This window comes from Seriola dumerili, unplaced genomic scaffold, assembly GCF_002260705.1.
Source record: "Seriola dumerili isolate Sdu_G_001 unplaced genomic scaffold, Sdu_1.0 BDQW01000264.1, whole genome shotgun sequence".
Classification (NCBI taxonomy): domain Eukaryota; kingdom Metazoa; phylum Chordata; class Actinopteri; order Carangiformes; family Carangidae; genus Seriola; species Seriola dumerili.
The window spans coordinates 550,443-570,806 of NW_019174519.1; the positions used below are offsets into that span (position 1 = coordinate 550,443).

At 43.6% G+C, this 20,364-nt stretch overlaps 2 protein-coding genes across 3 annotated transcripts; one reads left to right on the forward strand and one right to left on the reverse strand.

Moving 5' to 3' along the window:
* Positions 1 to 899: 899 nt before the first annotated feature.
* Positions 900 to 3,019, reverse strand: ndufc1 (NADH:ubiquinone oxidoreductase subunit C1). The gene is made up of 4 exons (XM_022757081.1): positions 2,726 to 3,019; positions 1,890 to 1,993; positions 1,171 to 1,242; positions 900 to 1,015 (listed from the first exon to the last, which is right to left on the reverse strand). The coding sequence occupies exons 1-3, from the start codon at positions 2,769 to 2,771 to the stop codon at positions 1,183 to 1,185; spliced, it is 210 nt and encodes a 69-aa protein (XP_022612802.1). The 5' UTR covers positions 2,772 to 3,019; the 3' UTR covers positions 900 to 1,015; positions 1,171 to 1,182.
* Positions 3,020 to 3,240: 221 nt separating this feature from the next.
* On the forward strand, positions 3,241 to 18,992 carry LOC111230375 (N-alpha-acetyltransferase 15, NatA auxiliary subunit-like). 2 transcript variants are annotated; one of them, XM_022757082.1, is made up of 20 exons: positions 3,242 to 3,643; positions 4,615 to 4,699; positions 6,271 to 6,375; positions 6,573 to 6,730; positions 6,963 to 7,097; positions 7,531 to 7,684; positions 7,987 to 8,106; positions 9,417 to 9,512; positions 10,263 to 10,369; positions 10,446 to 10,518; positions 10,609 to 10,778; positions 10,861 to 11,013; positions 11,754 to 11,882; positions 12,564 to 12,777; positions 13,691 to 13,884; positions 14,657 to 14,765; positions 14,891 to 14,989; positions 15,210 to 15,353; positions 17,350 to 17,447; positions 18,362 to 18,992. In XM_022757082.1, the coding sequence occupies exons 1-20, from the start codon at positions 3,590 to 3,592 to the stop codon at positions 18,569 to 18,571; spliced, it is 2,607 nt and encodes an 868-aa protein (XP_022612803.1). In that variant the 5' UTR covers positions 3,242 to 3,589; the 3' UTR covers positions 18,572 to 18,992. The 2 variants fall into 2 exon arrangements, with proteins under 2 accessions (XP_022612804.1, XP_022612803.1); XM_022757083.1 differs by lacking the exon at positions 4,615 to 4,699 and having other exon boundaries at positions 3,241 to 3,643.
* The last annotated feature ends 1,372 nt before the right edge of the window (positions 18,993 to 20,364 follow it).

Below are 20,364 nucleotides of genomic sequence, written 5' to 3' on the forward strand. Positions count from 1 at the left end.
TGCAGACATTGTGGTCAGACAGAATGCAATTACAATCAGGATCACAGAAAATAAGAACATTCAGACACCAGGGTCAATTTACCAGGGGGCAGGAAGGGCCCCCAGACTCATCAATTAGTAATTTAAGGGTGTTGTAAGAAGACATTTATGAAATTAACAACTTACTAGTAGGGGACACTGCATGTAGACAAACAGGTGTCAAAGTCCCCACTACCCAATATGTGTATTTCTTCCTCACAACATTCTGGCAGGACAGAGAAACATCAAATGTCTCATCTCACTGCACTGCAGAACAGAGAGGTTCAGGAGATCCTTTGTTCCCACTGTCATCAGGCTATACAACACCTCAGCCAAAGGAAGTGGACTAATCTAATTATTATTGTTTATTTATTATTAACTGTTTTTTACTATTATCGACAATAAGTACACATGAATATCCACTAGGGGATAAACAAAGTATCTATCTATCTATCTATCTATCTATCTATCTATCAACTAAGTTTAACAGAAACATAACCCGAAGAATTGAAGAATAATTTTCTATACATAGTCTACCTTGATAACGTTTCATTCTCTTGTTGTTCTCCCTGTGTATGCCCTGGCTCACATTATGTAAGGACTGTAAATTGGCCTTTGGTGGGGACATGTTTGTTTATTTGTGTTCTGCAAGTGTGTTCTGCATTATGTGCATTAGTTAACACAAATTTCAGTCAGCTGTGTACAAATCAACTCCTACCAGAAGACAAGTGACACAGGTGTTATAGGATGAGGTCATCGACCTGCTCTGTGATGTTCCAAAAGATAAACAATGAAATACTGATGTTTGGAAAAGCTCAAACATGTCACTCCTAATACGACAGTAGCTGTGAATTCATGTGAACAGATGATTGTGACTAGTGTCTTTTTCACATATTAGATTTTATTTTACACAGAATGCAGAGTGAGGAATCAGGAACAGTGGAAATAGAAACAAGTGGAGGAACAGGTCCATCCCAGAGACAGAACCTGAGGACTCCTGCACAGGAAGAGAATCACAAAAAAAAATCATCTTTTATTAGTTCACACATTTTAGACTGGAGCTTCATACTGGGTGACAGAAAATAAATAAAATACTTCAATTCTACATACAGTATATTTCAGTATCATCAAAATGAACAGCCAGACACATACCAGTGTGGTGGGTTATTCCAGACCATTCCTCACTTTGTACTCATGTACATCTGTGCTGTGCTGCTTGAAGAGCTGCAGGTGGACGACAACAACACCACAGGTCATTTAAATGTACCCACTATATAACAACATTTTTCATATTGAACTACATCCCATCATAATGTGAAATTATTAACTGCCTTCCAGAGCTACAATAAATGAGTGTTTGTCTTCAGTGTAATGCAGATTTCAGACGGATTAAGTGTTGCTTTTTATAGCTACATGGAATCAAAGAAAACAACAGTTTTACAACGAAATGAATAAACTGAGATGAAATATAAGACTTCATGTTGACAATCTCTCACCAAAGCCATTTAAACAGCTGACATTTTAACATGCCTTTACCTCTCAAAGATGCATATATTGTATATGATCATTTAAGACCAATTTAATCGAATTTCCCATAGGGGATAAATAAAGTATAGATCTATCTATATTATTCTGAGGTACAGTATGTGCTGTATGGTGATCAGATACTGTGCACTCAAACCTGAATATTAAATTATTCAGTCTCGCTATAAGACATGCATACGTTTCAGATAGGCAAGGCAATGACACAAATGTCATGCTTGATGTGTAAACAGAAACCCTGGATACATTACACATAGAACTCTAAAAACAAATGATCAAATGATGATATACCATTAAAATTATCTACATGAAATGATGAGGTCATTTACCAGGCCCCAAAGGAGAGCAGATGTTCCAAAGGCAAGGCCAACTCTCAACCAGTTGGGGTTGGCAGTGTCTGGCTTGGAGCTCGTGAATACAGACCTGGATCCAGCTGAAAAAAAAACAGCAATCACCCAGTTTTAGTGAGAAATGCACAGTACATTGTCTTTACATTGGCAGTCTGTACATGAAACAGCCATGAAGAGACATAACATCAGTATGACATGAGAAGAATCAGTTACTGTGAACCTAGTGGAAGATGACATGAGACTATTTACAAAGCCATGTAACTGGCCTGGCTGTTTACCATTTCAATAACACGGCATTTCAAAGTTTTAAACTTGATTTAGATTGCTCTCTGTGATTTGTTGGAAGAAAGCTATGGCGTTAACTGTGGTCTGTCAAGTTCATGGAATTGAAGAATGAACCTCTATTTATACAAACAAATTATAATTAGTCTTCGTTCAAACGTTGGTTTTCCAATAAACTAAGCAGTGTTAAATTTCCCAAATTCTTAAGGAAACTGGGGCGAATGCCCCTCCATGCTCCAGAGAGTGGTATTATGTGTGGGTAGAAATTTGGACTATAACACTACACTAAAAAAACAATCTAAGAATATGTTAGCAAAGGGTAAACATTGCTCGAAAACAAAGCTGGGCAGCAGTGCCATAAAATCCACAACTTCATGAGGAGATAATCTCCGGTTTGAATGCGGTGCTACAAGAATGCTAAGCTAAGGTCAGGCTTCAAAATAAACACGTAATCTCCACGTTGTAGAAAGTAAGATAAAACGCATACCCTTGACAATCATAACCATGAATTAACTACCATTATGTCATCTTACCTTTGCCGTCGAGAACAGCTCTGATTAAAAACCGGTTGAAAATCATTTTAGCCAAAGAGCAGATCCCTGTGTCCGATTTTCGATCTTGCCGCTCCGCGGTTGATTAAAGTTCCTGGCAGAACTGACTATGTTTCAAAGACAACCGATAAGTCGAACGAGCGCTCAGTGAATGTTCTTATGCTCATACTCAGATCTTGTCAGCAGATATATACACGTATTAGCACATGTATTAAGAAGATTTCAAATCCCCATGGCGAACTCTTAAATCCGGCTTATATTAAACAAAAGTCTGTTGTTTTTATCAAGAAAATCATCTCACGTCCCCATAACGTGACTGGCGGCTGGCTCCACCGCAGTCTCCATATTAAGAACTGAATCCCTCCTTCAAAAACATAAGACTTTTGAGCTGCTTCGTCAATTATTTATGCAAATAATTGGTAAAAATTAATATTTTATATTCTACTAAGTATAATAAGTTGCCAAGAAGCAAAGCAGGGTTCAATTTATAGAAATTTCAGTGGAATTTGGTTAGGGACGATCGAGCCAACACAACCAGTGGACACAGGAGGGCACTGACACAGAATACGTAAACATAAGAAATGTTGTGTTATTATGTGTTATTTTATTTGATGTATCGCTGAATAAAACAATGTGGCATGTGCTCCTTGTCAAAATACCATCATAGTCCCTGACGCGCAGACTCTGAGCAGTCTGATCCGATGGGGAAGCACATCGGCCATTTTGCTTGAGAGGGGACCTCGGCTTTAACACGTGAGAGAGAGGAGCCTTAAACACCCCGGGAACTGTGACTCCAGGAGGATATCATTCATGTGTGAACCGACAGAGGCATAGGAAGCCAGCACAATGCCCACAATCACCCTACCGCCGAAGGAGAATGCGCTCTTCAAGAGGATTCTGGTAGGCTACATGCCTGAGATAACGTTAGCTTCCGAGCTAATGCTAGTTTGCCAAGTAGCCGTGAGTTGTCAGTCAGAGAAAGTAGCTAGTGAGTAAACCAAAAATATTCAGTCCACCAAACGCATTGTGACTGTAATGTCTGTGATATGAATGAGTAGTGGGAACGACGCTATGACGAAAACAGAGTAGTTGTGTGATAAACTGTCATGTGTCGTCCCACCTGAGCTGTGGCCTTCCACAGTCTCTCAGTGACTAAGCTGACAGACACATCTCAGGTGGACCATCGTGTTGCATTTACAGGTAACAGTTGGGGTTCGGAAACTTGTTCGGCTCCACTGTCTGTGTATTAACATTTGTCTCGTATATTCCACCACAGTAGTTGTTGTTAATTCTAGTGATTCAGTTCACTAATCTGACGTTTAATCTAACTGCTTCTTCACATCACAACATGATCTGGAAGTTGTTTATTAAAGCACGTTTAAATTAAACATCAAATACACAAACTCGGTGACAGTCAAATGTTTTTTCAAATTATTGAGCCACTGATGTAGCCATCATCTAAAATATATGACTATTAATTTATGATACTGATAATACTAGTACCACTCCTGACAACTAGGAGTTTGTCCCACACTATATTATACCGTTAGTAGAGTTGATTCTGGAGGTGAGGGGCACACCCACCTGTCTGAGTACACCTCATCAACAACCTTCCATCAAACAGGCTCTGAAGTGCCGTTTCCTTCATTTATTTTAGTGCCATAGTCTTCCTCTGCTCTGTGTAGGAGGCGGTGTGTGGTGTTAGCTTGTAGCAGGAAGGACCAGTTCTCTCCAGGTCACTGGAGCACAGTGTTTGCATTCAGCACACTTTAAGTAATGTCCTTTAACCCAGCTTTCTGAGTATGCATGGAGAACAGCAGACTCTTGGCTGCAGACGCTCCATGTAAAATCTGCTCTGTCTTGTGTTGCAGAGATGTTACGAGCACAAGCAGTACAGAAACGGCCTGAAGTTCTGCAAACAGATCTTGGGCAACCCAAAGTTTGCAGAGCATGGAGGTAAGAGAAGAGCTACATGACCTGTTTCCTCACACTAAACTGTTGAGGAGATTCATGCTTCACTGTCACGTTGTTGCTTCTGTGTGTGAGGAGTGAGTGTACCCGCTGTTACACAAGATGTGTTTACGGTGGCCCTGAGAGCTCAACACACTGCAAGTAGCACAAACAACAACAGAAGTGTTTCCAGGGACCCGGCTGGAGCACATTATTGTTCAGTGCTTTTAACTTCAAAAGTCACAAAGCATTGAACAATAGTGTGTCTCAGCCAGGTTCATCACTTTTTAGTGTCCACCGTATGTTAGAAGTGGATCACTGAAATTTCTACCAGCAGTGAGAGCTTGTGGTTAGTGTTGTTTACACTTTGTGTGTGTGTGTGTGTGTGTGTGTGTGTGTGTGTGTGTGTGTGTGTGTGTGTGTGTCATCATGGCAAAATGTGGTCCTGGAGACACATACTCATGGGTCAGAACGTCCACATGTTGATAAACGTGGTGTTAGGGCTGATCTCAAGCTGCCCTCTAGTCTGATTCCACACTTACTGAATGTTTAAATTGAGGTTTTATTTCATATTCACCATGTGGCTAAAAGTGTGTGGCAGTGCTATTTCCATACACACATGCCTTTTGAGATGAACTGGAACCTGACTGATCCAGGTCTATAACCTCAGTAGAGCTTTCGTGGCTGAATGAGAGGAAATCCCTACACAGGTCGATTAGAAGGTCTCCCTCTGCTCAGCAAGGCATTACTATCAGGAGAAACAAGGGGAGGTACATTTTTCTTAAATAGAATAAAAGTTTGATTTGATTTTAGATTAGTGGAACAGCTGAATGAGGGCTGTGCACTTTGTCGTCTGTCTCTTTGTGGAACAACTTGAGGTCCGGGTGAAGAGCGGAAATAGTTACGGCAACAAAGACAGAGAAGAACAAAGACTTGTGTACATACAGACACATCAATCAGTACATTTACGTGTATACTTATATTTCACTATCATTCAGAATCTGACAATATGTAAACAGCATATTCTGTTTGGATATCCTAAATGTGGCCTTACTCTGAATTTAGTATTTTCTGATCAAGACATGTGGGATACACTGATATTATTCAGGTTCTAGGAGCATTCTGTGTACATGTATTCACATTCAGAACACGTGTCTCAGTTTGGATTTTTACGTCAGCACACAGTCTTTTGTCTGTTTAAGGTCAGCTCTGAGTTTGAAGGCTCGAGTAGAAGAAAAGTCCACATTTCGAATGGGAGGAGAAATGCTCTGAAACAAAGACCTGGATATCAGCAGGTTTTTGGATATGTACAAATATCACATCAGTGGCCTTTTAATCAGAGTTATCAGTGTCTGCACGGCTGCGTGTAAACAGGAACATTAGAAGAATATTCATTTTCATTAACAATGTAAACAGCTCAGTAGAAATATTGCATGTTTTGTCCATGTAAAAGTAATGACCCTCGTTTTAAGACAGAGGTCATTCCCTCAGACGAGAAGTATAAACGGGGTTTTTAAATAAAGCTAGTATAGTTTCTTAATAACTCTCATTAACTTTGCCCCCCCCCCCCTTTGCAGAGACTCTGGCCATGAAGGGTTTAACCCTCAACTGTCTGGGTAAGAAAGAGGAGGCCTACGAGCTGGTGAGACGAGGCCTGCGCAACGACCTCAGGAGTCATGTCTGTATCCTTCATCTCTCCTTCACTGCTCCCAGCTTCAACACTACAGCTACTGCAGTCACTCTGTACCTGAGAACAGGATTTCTGTCTCCACCAGTCTGTACATTCATCCAGTCTTACCACAAATAAACTCCTGGGTTGTGTGTATATGTATGAGTGTATTTTTGTTGCGTTTCTTCCTGAACTCGCTCACCCTCCCAGGCTGGCATGTGTATGGTCTGCTACAGCGCTCGGACAAAAAATATGATGAGGCCATCAAGTGTTACCGTAACGCTCTGAAGTGGGACAAGGACAACCTGCAGATCCTCCGAGACCTCTCCCTGCTCCAGATCCAGATGAGAGACCTGGAGGGATACAGGGTGAGGGTCGCAGAGAGAGATGAGATGCATTTAAAAATACCAGTGATTAAAGAAATCCGGGGGGGGTTTGAAGGATGAGAGTGGATAAGGGGGTCAGGGTGTATGAGTGTGCAGGGTCAGACAGTCTCTCATCATGACAGGGTGAAGACAGACAAAGGAGAGGCTGACAGACGGACAATCAAACCTGAAGAGCTGCTCACAGCCATGTGTTGTAATGGTTGTCTCTCTCCAGGAGACTCGGTACCAGCTCCTGCAGCTCCGCCCAGCCCAGCGGGCCTCATGGATTGGATATGCTGTGGCCTATCACCTGTTAGAGGACTTTGAGATGGCTGCCAAGATCGTCGAGGAGTTCCGCAAAACACAACAGGTAGGAGAAGACAACTTGCACCTGCTAACATTTATTTAAACATCAGATATAACGTAAAAGATGGACATCAGTCAAATATAAGATACAATTGTACAGAGAGATCAGCTGTGGTCTGCAGCAGTCTGTCTCACTGTCGGTCTGTCTCATTGTCGGTGTGTCTCACTGCTCACTGTCAGTTTGTCTCACTGTTGGTCTGTCTCACTATCAGTCTGTCTCCCTGCTCACTATGAGTCACTGTCTTTTCAGTTTGCAATTCATTGTTCATCAACAACAAATCTCTGGATTCATTGTGACTGTTGTGACTGAGCCTCAGAGGAGGAGAGTCAGGGCTGAGTTTAATGATGATGTACTGTAGTTAAAAATTAAAGCACTTGCATCAGTCTCTCTCTCTCTCTCTCTCTCTCTCTCTCTCTCTCTCTCTCTGTGTGTGCAGACATCTCCAGACAAGGTGGACTATGAGTACAGTGAGCTGTTGCTGTATCAGAACCAGGTTCTGAGGGAGGCCAGTCTGCACAAGGAGGCTCTTGATCACCTGAACAACTATGAGAAGCAGATCTGTGACAAACTGGCTGTGGAGGAGACGAGAGGTGAGCTGCTGCCGTTCAGTCTCTGTGTGTTTGTATTGAGGTCTGAGGGATGTTACACCAGCTCAGTCTGAACATTCACCTGCTGCTGTGGAGAAAACGGATCAGAACAAAGTGTGTGTGTCGTGCGTGCATGTGTGTGAGGAGTGAGTGTACCCGCTGTTACACAGGATGTGTTTACGGTGGCCCTGAGAGCTTGGATAACTGAAATTTCTACCAGCTGTGAGAGCTTATGGTTAGTGTTGTTTAGACTTTGTGTGTGTGTGTGTGTGTGTGTGTGTGTGTGTGTGTGTGTGTGTGTGTAGGAGAGCTGCTTCTGAGGCTGGACAGATCAGAGGACGCTTCAGAGGTCTACAGGAGCCTCCAGGAGAGGAACCCTGAGAACTGGGCCTACTACCAGGGTCTGGAAAAGGCCTTACATCCAGGTGAACCCTCTCCTCAGGCCACAGCTGTGTGCTTCCACTTCAATGTAATATTGTCACGCTCTTGTTGTTGTCATCTATTCATTTATATATCTATTAATATTTTAAATACTTATTGATATTGTTTTTTCTTTAACACAACTCATGACTCAGGCTCTGCCCTGGTTTCTCTCCTAACATCTTAATACCTTGTTCATCATTTTATGTTAAAACATCCGTGACTGGAGAACTGAACAGCTCTGACATTGATTTAATATTTGTCTAATTCTACTGTAATTATACAGTATTAGTATTATACACTTGTATTTGAAAACATAGTCTTTGTATCTTGTGATACCTTTTCTGTGTTTAACCTGGATCTGAGGGACCTGACTCGACTTGGATGTATGTGTTGGTCAGTTGTCAGTTGATTGTAATGAACTTCAGATGTAACCCTAACCACCGAAGTGGTCCGACAAACCTTATAATATAACATGTCACCAACATCCATGCACACAAACACAGAACCTTCAACAGACTGTTTTAATTGTGCAACAGCCTTCAGTACACAGGCTGTGTGGGTGTCTCTAAGCTCCTCTGCCAATTCACCTCAAGAATCTGCAGCGAGTGTGAGGTGAGGTGTGGTCATCAGTCAGTAGGCTCAGAGTCACATCACTGGTCTTGTTGATTTGAAGCCTGTCTGGATGAGGCAGAGCAGAATAATGTGAACACAACACATGAAAAAATTGGCTGTTAGAGGCAGATGGTTTATTAAGTGTTTTGGTGGAATGATGAAGGAAATGATCAATAAAAAACAGTTCATATGATCACATCAAACACTGTTTGTCATAATCCTACTGTATTTTAGATTTTACAAATGTTTACAGCATATCTTAACAGTGTTTGCTTATCATATTTTGATAAGAATGACTGAATGACTAGTTTTAAACTGGGAAGGAGGCTCTAAGGCACAGGAGCTAATGAAATAAAATGCAGCGAGTACTCGACCAGTCAGAAATGTTCAGCACTGCAGACCACACCCCCCAAAGTTCCTGAACCTTTGGAAAGTAGTACCCCCCCGACCAGGGAGTTTTTGGGGCTCGATCAATGACCCTTGAACTAAATTTAGACCCTGGTTCTTGCAAAGGTTCCTGGTTCCTTGGGAAAGTTCCTGCGGTGGAAACGCGACTAATGCCTGATTATTGGCCATATCACCCAGCCCTGGTTGCTGGTTGTCCAAAGGGATGAGTTCAGTACTACTGAGGGATTATATGCTTTTTTCCTCACACTGTTTGTTTTTGTGTGTGTGTGTGTGTGTGTGTGTGTGTGTGCAGCCAGTATAGAGGAGCGTCAGAAGATTTATGAGGACTCCTGGGTGAAGTTTCCTAAAGGCCTGGTTCCCCGACGGCTGCCTCTGAATTTCCTCACAGGTAAACACAACCTGCAGCTTCACAAACAGTGACATCACTGTTCTGTCACATCCTCATGGTCTCCATCAGCAGATGGAGCTTCCTCAGTGAGCAAATGTTATTACCCTGCGACACTGCAGTCCAGAAAATGAACACAGTGACAACTTGCCTGCAAGTGGACCTTGAGTTCATATTCCTGTGTCCCGCTGTGCAAGGTTGAAATGTCTTGTGGAACCTGAACTATAGTGATAACCTCTGAACTGACCAGGGTCTGACTAATTAACTTGTTGATTGTAAGTTAATCAGGCAAATATTTTCTTAATTAATCCTCTTATCTATAAAACATAAAACTGTGAAAAAATACTCATCACAACATCCAGAGCCTGAGGTGACATCATCAGAAGTCTCCTGTCCCACCAAGCGTCCAGATGACCCAGAACAGCAATGAATCTCATATTGGAGAACCTGGAACCATCAAAGGTTTAGGGTGACAAACACTGGTGTGAAAACTGAACCATCATTCATTTTTAATTGCATTAAATATATGAACACTATTAGATGAATGGATGAAAACCAGGTGATTAAGAACAATCACTCATTAGTTTCAATGGAAGCTGAAAAGGAGAAGCTTTCTAATGCCTTTGTTTTTTACCTTAGAGCAGGGAACTCGCAGTGACTGGACATTTTATATCTTATTCAATTGATTTCACTGTCAGTGTGAGGCCGTACACTTCACTTTACTTTAGCTGTACTGTGTGTTGTGCTGGCCAGGGGAGAGGTTTCGTGAATGTCTGGACAGCTACCTGAGGATGAACTTCAGTAAAGGCTGCCCCCCCGTCTTCACTACCCTGAAGTCCCTCTTCACTGACATAGAAAAGGTAAGCAGGCTTTGAAGTCCTTGTGCCTCCTCATCTGAAATCAAACAGTGGTTTGACTTGTTGTCTTCTCCTGCAGGTTACAATCATTGAAGAATTAGTAGTTGGCTATGAAACCTGTTTAAAAAGCTGTCGAATGTTTAGTAAAAACGGTGAGTGTTGCTCCAAACCACCTGAATCGCATATGAAGATATCTTATCTAAATCCACACAGTCACTGTGACCTGCGTTCAATGTGTACAGATAATGGGAAGGAGGAGCCCCCCACCACCCTGTTGTGGGTACAGTATTTCCTGGCGCAGCACTTTGACTTCATAGGCCAGCCCAACCTCGCTCTGGACTACATCAACGCGGCCATCGACAGCACACCCACACTCATTGAACTCTTCCTCATCAAGGCTAAGATCTACAAGGTTTAGTATGAGCTCTACACACACATGGAGAACATGCATTTACTCATTGTTTGAGGTGCTTACCCTCTCCTCTAACCTGCAGCACGCAGGCAACATAAAGGAGGCAGCCCGATGGATGGATGAGGCTCAGGCCCTGGACACTGCCGACCGCTTCATCAACTCCAAGTGTGCCAAGTATATGCTGAAAGCTGGTCTCATCAAAGAAGCAGAGGAGATGTGCTCCAAGTTCACACGGGTGAGAGACTGATGTGTGGGAGGAAGGACTTCTCTTGTCAGAGTGTTGTGATTTTAGTATTGACAGCACGCCCTCACTCATCAGTCTGTGTGTCCACCTCTCTCACTCACTCAACCACCTCTCATTTTAGTCTTTCTACAAAATTTTACGTCATCAAGATGTTTCTGGTCATCTACCTTCACATCATACCTGTCCTCCTTATTTCTGTCTCCATATGTGATGAACCAGCACTAAAAGCTTTTCAGGTCCTCTAATGAAACTGACACTGCTGCATTAGTCATGTTTTAGTCAAATAAAGTTATTGTGGGAAAAATCCTCACACCAATGACCCAGTGAAACTTGTCAGTCCAGTTAGAGGATCCACCAGCATTGTCTCAGATTGAATGTTACCATGACAGCGACGGCCAAAAAGCAGTGTACAGGCACGTGCGGTTTATAGTAGCAGCAAACTCCCAGTATGATGGGGCTGAAATTGATGTTCATCAGGTTGAAATCAGCAGTTAAAGCCAAGTTTTGTACAGTTGAAGGGTTTTCCTCTTTACTTTCTTGAACGGTTTGCTGGCCACAGATTCAGGATAATGTAATAATTTACCCAGTGTATCAGAATGCATTAAAACACACTTTTCTTCCGTGAAGCGTTTCCTCAGGTCATCTTGACTCCAGCTGACCTTACTGGTTACAGTTTCTCTATCTTACGTGTGTGTGTGTGTATGTTTGTGTGTGTGTGTTGTGTGTTTCAGGAGGGGACCTCTGCAGTAGAGAACCTGAATGAGATGCAGTGTATGTGGTTCCAGACAGAGTGTGCTTTGGCCTACAAGGCCATGAACAAGTTTGGAGAGGCCCTAAAGAAGTGCCATGAGATCGAGAGGGTGAGTTTCTCCAACTGTCACTTTTTTTTTCTTGAATGCAATTTTACGTATATGTGTATACATATATACAGTGTCTTCAGAAGGATTTCAGTCACTTTTTGTGCATTTTGTTGTGTTGTAGATTTGATTGTATCACACTACACTCAATAACAAAGTGGAAACATGTTTTCAGAAGGTTTGCAAAATTATTAAAAATCAAACACTGAAGTCTCTCTAATTTACGAAAGTCTTCTGACCCTGAATCCAGCCATGTCTTTTACTCACAGTGTCTTCTGTCTCGTCTCTACCATAAAGACCTGATTGATGGAGAGCTGTTGAGATGCTCGTCCTTCCAGCAGTTTCTCCATCTCTGCAGAGGACTTCTGAAGCTCCTCCCTGACCCGGGTCCTTCTGACCTCGTCCCTCAGTTTGTCTGGACACCAGCTCTAGAATCCTGGTTCCAGACTTCTTGCATTTAACAATGAATGCTCCCGCTGTTCTCTGGGAATACTCAGAGCTTTAGAAATGGTTTTATACCCTCGATCTACAGTACCATCTCACCGCCACAGTTGGATGAGGACGATATGAAAAAAACATGAATTCTTGTAACCCCTGCAGATCTTAATACAGAGTCCTTCCTCTCTCCTCTCTCCCCTCTCCTCTCTCCCCTCTCCCCTCTCCCCTCTTTCTCCTCTTGATCAGCATTTTGTGGAGATTACAGATGACCAGTTTGACTTCCACACCTACTGCATGAGGAAGATGACGCTGCGTTCCTACGTGGATCTGCTGAAGCTGGAGGATGTCCTGCGACAGCATCCCTTCTACTACAAAGCAGCTCGAACAGCCATCCAGATCTACTTGGCCCTGCACGACAAGCCTCTGACGGACGACAACAAGGAGAGCCACACAGACACCGGTGTGTGTGTGTGTGTGTGTGTGTGTGGGTGTGTGTGTGTGTGTGTGTGTGGGTGTGTGTGTGTGTGTGTGTGTGGGTGTGTGTGTGTGTGTGTGTGTGTGTGTGTGTGACGGATGTCAGGATTTTCAGTCAAATGATAGATTAAATGTTTTAATGATGTTTAGAACAGCTGGTGATTGTCTTGGTTTAGTACTGACCTACAGAGACAGACTTATGAACCTGTCTCAAACAAACCATTTACCAAACCAGTTGAACTAGACAAACTGACTGGGTGGTAGTACTCTTTGATAGAAGTACTATGATAGTTAGGGATGGTAATACTCTGTGATGGTAGTACTCTGTGATGGTTGAGGGATGTAGTACTCTTTGATGTAGTACTCTGTGATGGTAGTACTCTTTGATGTAGTATTCTGTGATGGTTCAGGGATATAGTACTCTCTGATGGTAGTACTCTGTGATGGTAGTATTTTGTGATGATTCAGGGATGTAGTACTCTGTGATGGTAGTACTCTGTGATGGTAGTATTTTGTGATGATTCAGGGATATAGTACTCTGTGATGGTAGTACTCTGTGATGGTTCAGGGATGTAGTACTCTGTGATGGTTGAGGGATGTAGTACTTTGTGATGGTGTTCGTAATGATAGAAGCATCAATCCCTCATCAAAGTGTTGACTCAGACTCCATCAGACAGGTGTAGGCAGGTGTAGGCAGGTGTAGACAGGTGTAGGCAGGTGTAGGCAGGTGTAGGCAGGTGTAGGCAGGTGTAGGCAGGTGTAGGCAGGTGTAGACAGGTGTTTTTAGAGTTTGCAGTTTGCACTCGCAGTATGGTGACAGAACTATAGTAACTATTACTAACTAGTAACTATTATTTGACAAGAAGTGAAGATACCACATACCAGTTTGTTCTCTGTAGAGAATCTGACAGACAAGGAGCTGAAGAAACTTCGCAACAAGCAGCGACGAGCCCAGAAGAAGGCGCAGCTGGAGGAGGAGAAGAAGAATGCAGAGAAGGAGAAGCAGCTAAAGAACCAGAAGAAGAAGAAGGAAGATGATGATGAGGAGATAGGAGGGCCGAAGGAGGAGCTAATACCCGACAAACTGGCCAAGGTGGGCTCACCCTTCCCATAAAAGTCAACTGATAATTGGTTTTTAAAAGGCCGGTTATTGTAACGATAGTTTGGAGCTGGAGCTGATTAACATAAATGATTATTAATTAATATCTTTATCAGCCTGAATCTGATCAGTGGTAAGAAAACATCCTGAAGTCTGACTTGATGTTGTATTTACAGTTGTTGTTGTGATGCTCTGAGCTGGTCAGGATCACTTCTGTTCCTGTTACACTGGTAAATGTGACTCTTACAAACCTCTAATGTTGCTGCATGTTCCAAAGGTGAGGAGGATCCTAAAATGTGTGATTTCATGTCATGAATGGATCGTTAATTGTCTGGATTATTTGGAAACTGGTCTGTAAAGTAACAGATGAATAGTTTCTTCTCCTCCTGTCTGTGCTGTATTGAGGACAAAGAGCTCATAGTGTTGTTATATATTCTAGAAATAATTTTTGAACTGAACACAGGTCAGATACGACATGAATGTCACTGTCAGCTGTGCTGTAAAATCAGCTGTTCCCAGGTTGTTCTGGTGTTAGCCCCAGGACCAAAGGTTCAGTCCACATTTGCTGACCCTGTCACCACAATAATGTGTTGAAGGCTTTTCATGGAGAGGAGAACAACATTTAAAGTCTGTTGTGTGTTTATTACAAATTGACACTGACTGTTCTGCTGATCTGCAGTGGACCAAGCTCAGAAGGTTTAGTGCATGCCTGATTGGTAGATTAATTGCAGACGACTAATGGGGCGTGGTTAACCTCTCTCACCAGCCGGAGAGTCCCCTGGAAGAGGCGGTGAAGTTCCTGATCCCTCTGAAGAACCTGGTGCGCAACAAGATAGAGACTCATCTCCTGGCCTTCGAGATCTACTTCAGGAAAGGTCAGACAGATCCTGCCAGCAGTATAACTTTGCACACTCTCACATCAGTAGCTCCGCAGGTAGAGAAGTTATATTTTCAGCCTTAATCAAACTAACGTCGTATTTATTTCTCCTCGTTCATCCAGAGAAGTACCTGTTGATGCTGCAGTCAATAAAGAGAGCTGTAACCATAGAGCCTTCCAACCCATGGCTGCACCAGTGTCTAGTGCGCTTCTTCAAAGGAGGTGAACATAAGCTACACTGATGTTTCATAGTGATGTGATGTTACTGAAGAGAAGCTAAAGGACAGGTGTTCTACCTGTAACTTTGAATCATCACAGACCTTCTACTTGTGATCAAAGTGTGACACTGCTTGTGTGTCCATCTAACTTTCACTAATAAGTCTGTGTAGCTGTTCCTCAGCAGGTTGATCAGCTTCACTTGTTCTGTTTCTGGTGTGTGCAGTGAGCGACGGTGCAGACCTGGCAGAGGCGGTGAGGACGGTGTTGAAGCAGGAGATCTCCAGATTGTTTGGGGAGAGTAACCCTCAGAGCTTTAACAAGAGCTACCTCAGCCAACACTCCAACTCCATCCCCCATCGACTGGCTGGTACGCAGCACACACACCCCCCTCTCTGAGGTCAATGTGCAGAGTTTGTCTGATGAAGGGGAAAGTTTCTCTGAGCTCTCTTTAAACCTCAGTCCAACACCTGGACGTACCTGCAGAGTTTGGGACCAGTCAGGGTCCAGTATGAAACTCACTCACATTGATGTTGAAACTTGAAGCCTTTGAATGAACTTCTCAGTGAAGAGGAGATGTCTTGTATGTAGTGGTTAAACAGTATTTGTATGTTCATAGATTCTGTATGAATTGAGGGAGAAGGAGGAGCTGTCATCCAGACATTTTAATGAGGTGGTCCATCCACCCATTTTCTTCCACTTATATGAGGTAGGCGGCAGGTCAAGCAAAGTATTCCATCCCTCTCCCCACCAACGTTTTCCTGCTCCTCCTGATGGATCCTGAGGTGTTCCCTGGTCAGATGAGATATATACCCTCTCCAAAGTGTTCTGGTCTACCCTGAGGTCTCCTGCCAGTTGGACCTACCTGGAGAACCTCCAAAGGAAGGCACCCAGGAGGCATCCTAATCAGATGCCCCAACCACCTCAACTGGCTCCTTTTGATGCGATAGAGCAGTGGTTCTAGCCTTGGAGGTTTTGACCCTCATTGCAATCGCTTCACATTCGACTTCAAACCACCCCAGTGCATGCTAAAGGACTGGACACACTCCCCCCGGGCTGCACCTTGAAATCCTCTCCATGAAAATCACGAACAGGATTGGTGACCAGGGACAACCCTGGTGGAGGCCAACACCCACCAGGGACGTGTCTGACTTTCTGCCAAGAATACAGACACAACTCTCACTTTGGTTATACAGGGACAGGGACTCGGTCATAAGCCTTCTCCAAGTCCACAAAGCAGATGTTAACTGGATGAGCAAACTCCCATGACCCCTCAAGTGACCTTGTCAGGGTAAAGAGTTTTCCACTGTTCCACGGCCAGGACAGAATCTGCATTGTCCCTCCTGAATCCTTTCTAGTGCCCTGACACAGGCTCTCCCTGGGAGGCTGAGCAGTGTGATACCCAGATAATTCACGCACATCATCTGGTCCCATTTTCATCTTAGACTAGCTCTAGGTAATGAGGTGATTTAAATTCAAATTTGTATTCCAAGTACAGTAATGTTACATGAAAGAAGGGGATCTGGAGATGGCTTCAGGGTCAGTTCAGGGTTTCTCCTGCATGAACAATGATGAGGCGGACGTCTCCAGCTCTCGACACACTTTGACAGGATATTTTCTGACAAATGTTTCACTTGGTGGATTTCTGTCATTTTAACTGCTGCTGCAGCATTACCCCAATATGGTGGTGTTGTATTATAATCAGCACAATGCACCAAGAAAGGTGCCAAAACTGCTGAGGAGGAAGAAAAAAGCTGCATCATTCCTCAAGGAATTTCCTCCTCAGAAATCTTGGTTTGGATCTCACTGAGCGCTCCTTCAGTGTGTCATGGAAAGGACAAATATCCTTATCCCATCCTCTCGCCACAGGATTACTCCAAGGATCAGTACTGATGACTGAAATCTTAGTCATCCTGGTCAGTCAGTCTCTCCATCATGATATCAATATCAAAATCACCTCTTCATCTCTGAGCCCAACCAAGGTCTAGACAAACCTGGTGTCATGTTAGATGACCAGTTATCCAGGAGGAAGCAGGAGGAAGAACATGTGGAGTAAAAAACACAATGTCTCTGGTTCTGCTGCCTCAGGAAAGAGGAAATAAATGAGTTAAAAATAAAAACATAATAATAAATAGACAGTCAGTGATTACAGTAATGTGCAATAAGAAAAAAGTAACATATGAGGTAGAATCTCCTTTAACATAAGCATACAACACGTATACAGTTACTTACACATAAAACAACAGCCCAGACATGGGTCCAGCATGTAAATTTTCCATCAGATTTACACAGTCAGGTGCATGTGTGAAAGAGGGTGTGTACTGAAGTAGCTTGTCAGAAATCTGAGTGTCTCTTTGTGTTCCCAGCTGCGAAGATGATGGTCTACCTGGAGCCTTCCTCTGATAAGATGGCCTGTGAGATAGCTACGGCCCTGGATGAGTCGTTGTCTGGGAGAAGCATCCAGGTTTGTGATCACACACCTGTGGCCTGCGTCATGTGCAGATTAGTCTGACTCTCTTGCGGTTACCTGGCTTCATTGAGGTGAACATCAGTGGTCCTGCACAACCGGTATCACGAAGCTGGTTATCACCTGGCTCAGTTTACCTGTCCAGCTACAAGTGTGTTCATGTGAAAGAGGTAGAGACGTTAATCCAAGCAGCATCATCAGAACTGTGTTTAAAGTTGTTCATATGATATAAATCTATGATTTATCTGCAGGTAAATTCAGTTATAGTGACGGTAAATTGTGTGTTTAGACCAAAGTGTTTGGATTCTGATTCCGCTGATCAGTTGTGGTTCTTAACGAGTCTGGACCCTGAGTGCTTGGTGCACTTTAATAATTGTAACTGAACCAGATAATAAATGTACCAAACTCATGAATAAATGAGTGTTAGCACAGATTTGACTGAGGAGGGTGGGGCATGTGAAGGAGAGGGAGACCGGTGCAACACGTCGAACACCAAACACCCATGACAAAACACCTGCACCAGCATGGTGTTTTGTCATGCCAGCAGTGCATCCTCCCGTGGCACAGGTCGGTCTTCCACAGGTGTAGCATCAACAAAACAAAGACAAAATGTATCACCATGTACAGTCTTCTTCTTCTTCTGTTGGTTTCAATGATTGGTGAGTGGCATAGCACCATCCACCGTACCAGTAGCCATATCCTGGTACTGAAACTACTGCAAATGAAATTTGTTGAGGAATTGATGACCAGAATCAGAATTATTCAATTTCTTATGATTCACAACCCCTGAAGGAAATCTGCATTAACCCATGATCTTGCTTTCTGGTACAGGACCCTGATGTCTCTGCTACAGAACAATAACCAGATAAAATAACTGTGTGTGTGTGTGTGTGTGTGTGTGCGCGCTGCAGATCTGTTCTGAGGTTCTTGAGGCCCTACGTGATGGGCAGCTGGGCGAGGGTCAGCAGAAGGCTACCGAGGCTTACAGAGCAGCCTGCCATAAGATCTACCCTTACAGCCTTGCCTTCATGCCTCCTGGTTACCAAGACAACAGCACCACGATCAGTGCCAATGGCGACCTGTCAGCTGGCGAGCATGACGACATTGCAAACGAAATGTGAGCTCGGACAAGAGGAGAGGAGGAGAATGAGGAGGAGGTGCGAACACACCGCCAGACGCCTTAGTCCACCAACACACCCATTTCCCACCCTACCCCGCCCCCCATCAGTTCCTGGGCCTTGGCTGCTGTGAGTCGCCCCCACGCTGCACTGATCTGGATGGACTGAGCACCACAGGAAAGACGAGAGGGAGCCGACACGTGGAGCGATGCCCATTTAACTTTTTAAACGAAGGCCCTGTTCTGTAACAGATGGTTGGAGAGGCAGAAGAGGATTCTGGGAAATATGGACTGAGATGGCTTTTGTGAACACAGTTTAGGTTTTCTCTAACTCCTGTGTTTTCACGCCAATGTCTTTCTTGTAGGTGCATCTGCTCACATTTTTAAAGTAATTTATATATTACAAACTGACAAATTAATAAAACCGTGAAATCAGTATCAGTGTGGTGATGTTTCTGTTTGACAGGAGCTGCTCACCTCCTGTTCTTCTCTACTCTGCCACATGAGGGTGCCGCCTGCTCCCTCCCAACTCAGCTCACCGTCCACCTGCTCCTGTTCATCAGACATCAAGGAGCTCTGAGTAAAACAGTTTTTCTGGTGGAGTTGATTTAATTTGATAAAGACAAAGATGTGATAACATAACAAGACATGACATGACATAACAGCATACACAGAAAATGCATAAATAAGGTGTTGGGTATTAATCGCAGGAAGAAAACAGATACTTGGGGGTAGATGCGAGGGTTGGGGGAAGCATTCAGCACTGGGGAGTTGGAAGCTGTTTGGTTTGTTATGGTCTGGTGACAGGTTGGGAGATGGGATTGGTTGATTGGAATGGAATTGGTTTTAAGGCGAGGCTCCTACAGTGGTCATGCAGGAGTTGATTTAACTGATGTCACTGAGGGGGATGTTCAGAGTGATGATGCCGTCTGTTAGAAAACAACCTGTCTGTCACTGAAGGTCACCGCTGTCAACTGTACATGAAGCTGTCTTCCAGCTGTCACAGTTTGGGATGGTGCATGTGTGTGTCCAGAGCCTCCACCTGAGAAAAGGTGTGGTCCTGATTCAAGCTGGTGGTGATGAACCCCACCACCAGGAACAGGTCTGCTGCTGTGTATCAGCTCTGTTTAGCCCATAGGAAGACAAACCTACAGAGAGCCAGAGCTGAACACCTGAGCCTCAGAGAAGGTGCAGATAGAATAATCATCAGTTTGTCTCCTGATGATACCGAGATCCACAGAAAACAGTTCACAGCAGGACAACTAACCCCTGACCAAACGTTAAGGAGGGATGCATATCAAGAAGATTAAATATTCTGATGTCACAAGAGAAAAGTTTCATGAGTGAGATGAACACAGCTGAAGGTACTGATGATAATAAAGTGTTACTATACTCACTGTCCATATCCATACACACACACGTTCAGTGAAGGGAGCATCTACACACGTCAGTTTATTAGGAACACCAAGCTAAAACTAATGCAATCCAATCCAACAGTACAATAGTAATGAAGTCTGAAAACTGTCACAACTTTAACTTGGGTCTGCAGAATAGAGAGAGAGGGAGAGAGAGTTCAGTGCATCATGGGAATCCCCCAGCAGTCTAGGTCTATATAGCAGCATAACTAACACAAGACAATATGGCTGTGCTTCCTTGAATGACTGCCGGCTGGGAGACAGCTGGATTCCATCAAGGCAAGGCTGCAGGTCCTGATCATATCAGTCACAGGGTTCTGACACATAACAATAGTTAGACATGTGGACATGTGCCATCTGGGTTATATACTGCATATCCCTG

Bases quoted from the DNA above. Each gene is read 5' to 3' on its own strand.
- ndufc1 (XM_022757081.1), bottom strand. From the start codon at position 2,771: ATGATTTTCAACCGGTTTTTAATCAGAGCTGTTCTCGACGGCAAAG. The intron at 1,994-2,725 runs GTAAGATGACAT...TTTTTTTTTCAG, and splicing joins AGCTGTTCTCGACGGCAAAG to CTGGATCCAGGTCTGTATTC. The intron at 1,243-1,889 runs GTAAATGACCTC...GTCCACCTGCAG, and splicing joins CTGCTCTCCTTTGGGGCCTG to CTCTTCAAGCAGCACAGCAC.
- LOC111230375 (XM_022757082.1), top strand. From the start codon at position 3,590: ATGCCCACAATCACCCTACCGCCGAAGGAGAATGCGCTCTTCAAGAGG. The intron at 7,098-7,530 runs GTAGGAGAAGAC...CTGTGTGTGCAG, and splicing joins AGTTCCGCAAAACACAACAG to ACATCTCCAGACAAGGTGGA. The intron at 11,014-11,753 runs GTGAGAGACTGA...TGTGTGTTTCAG, and splicing joins TGTGCTCCAAGTTCACACGG to GAGGGGACCTCTGCAGTAGA.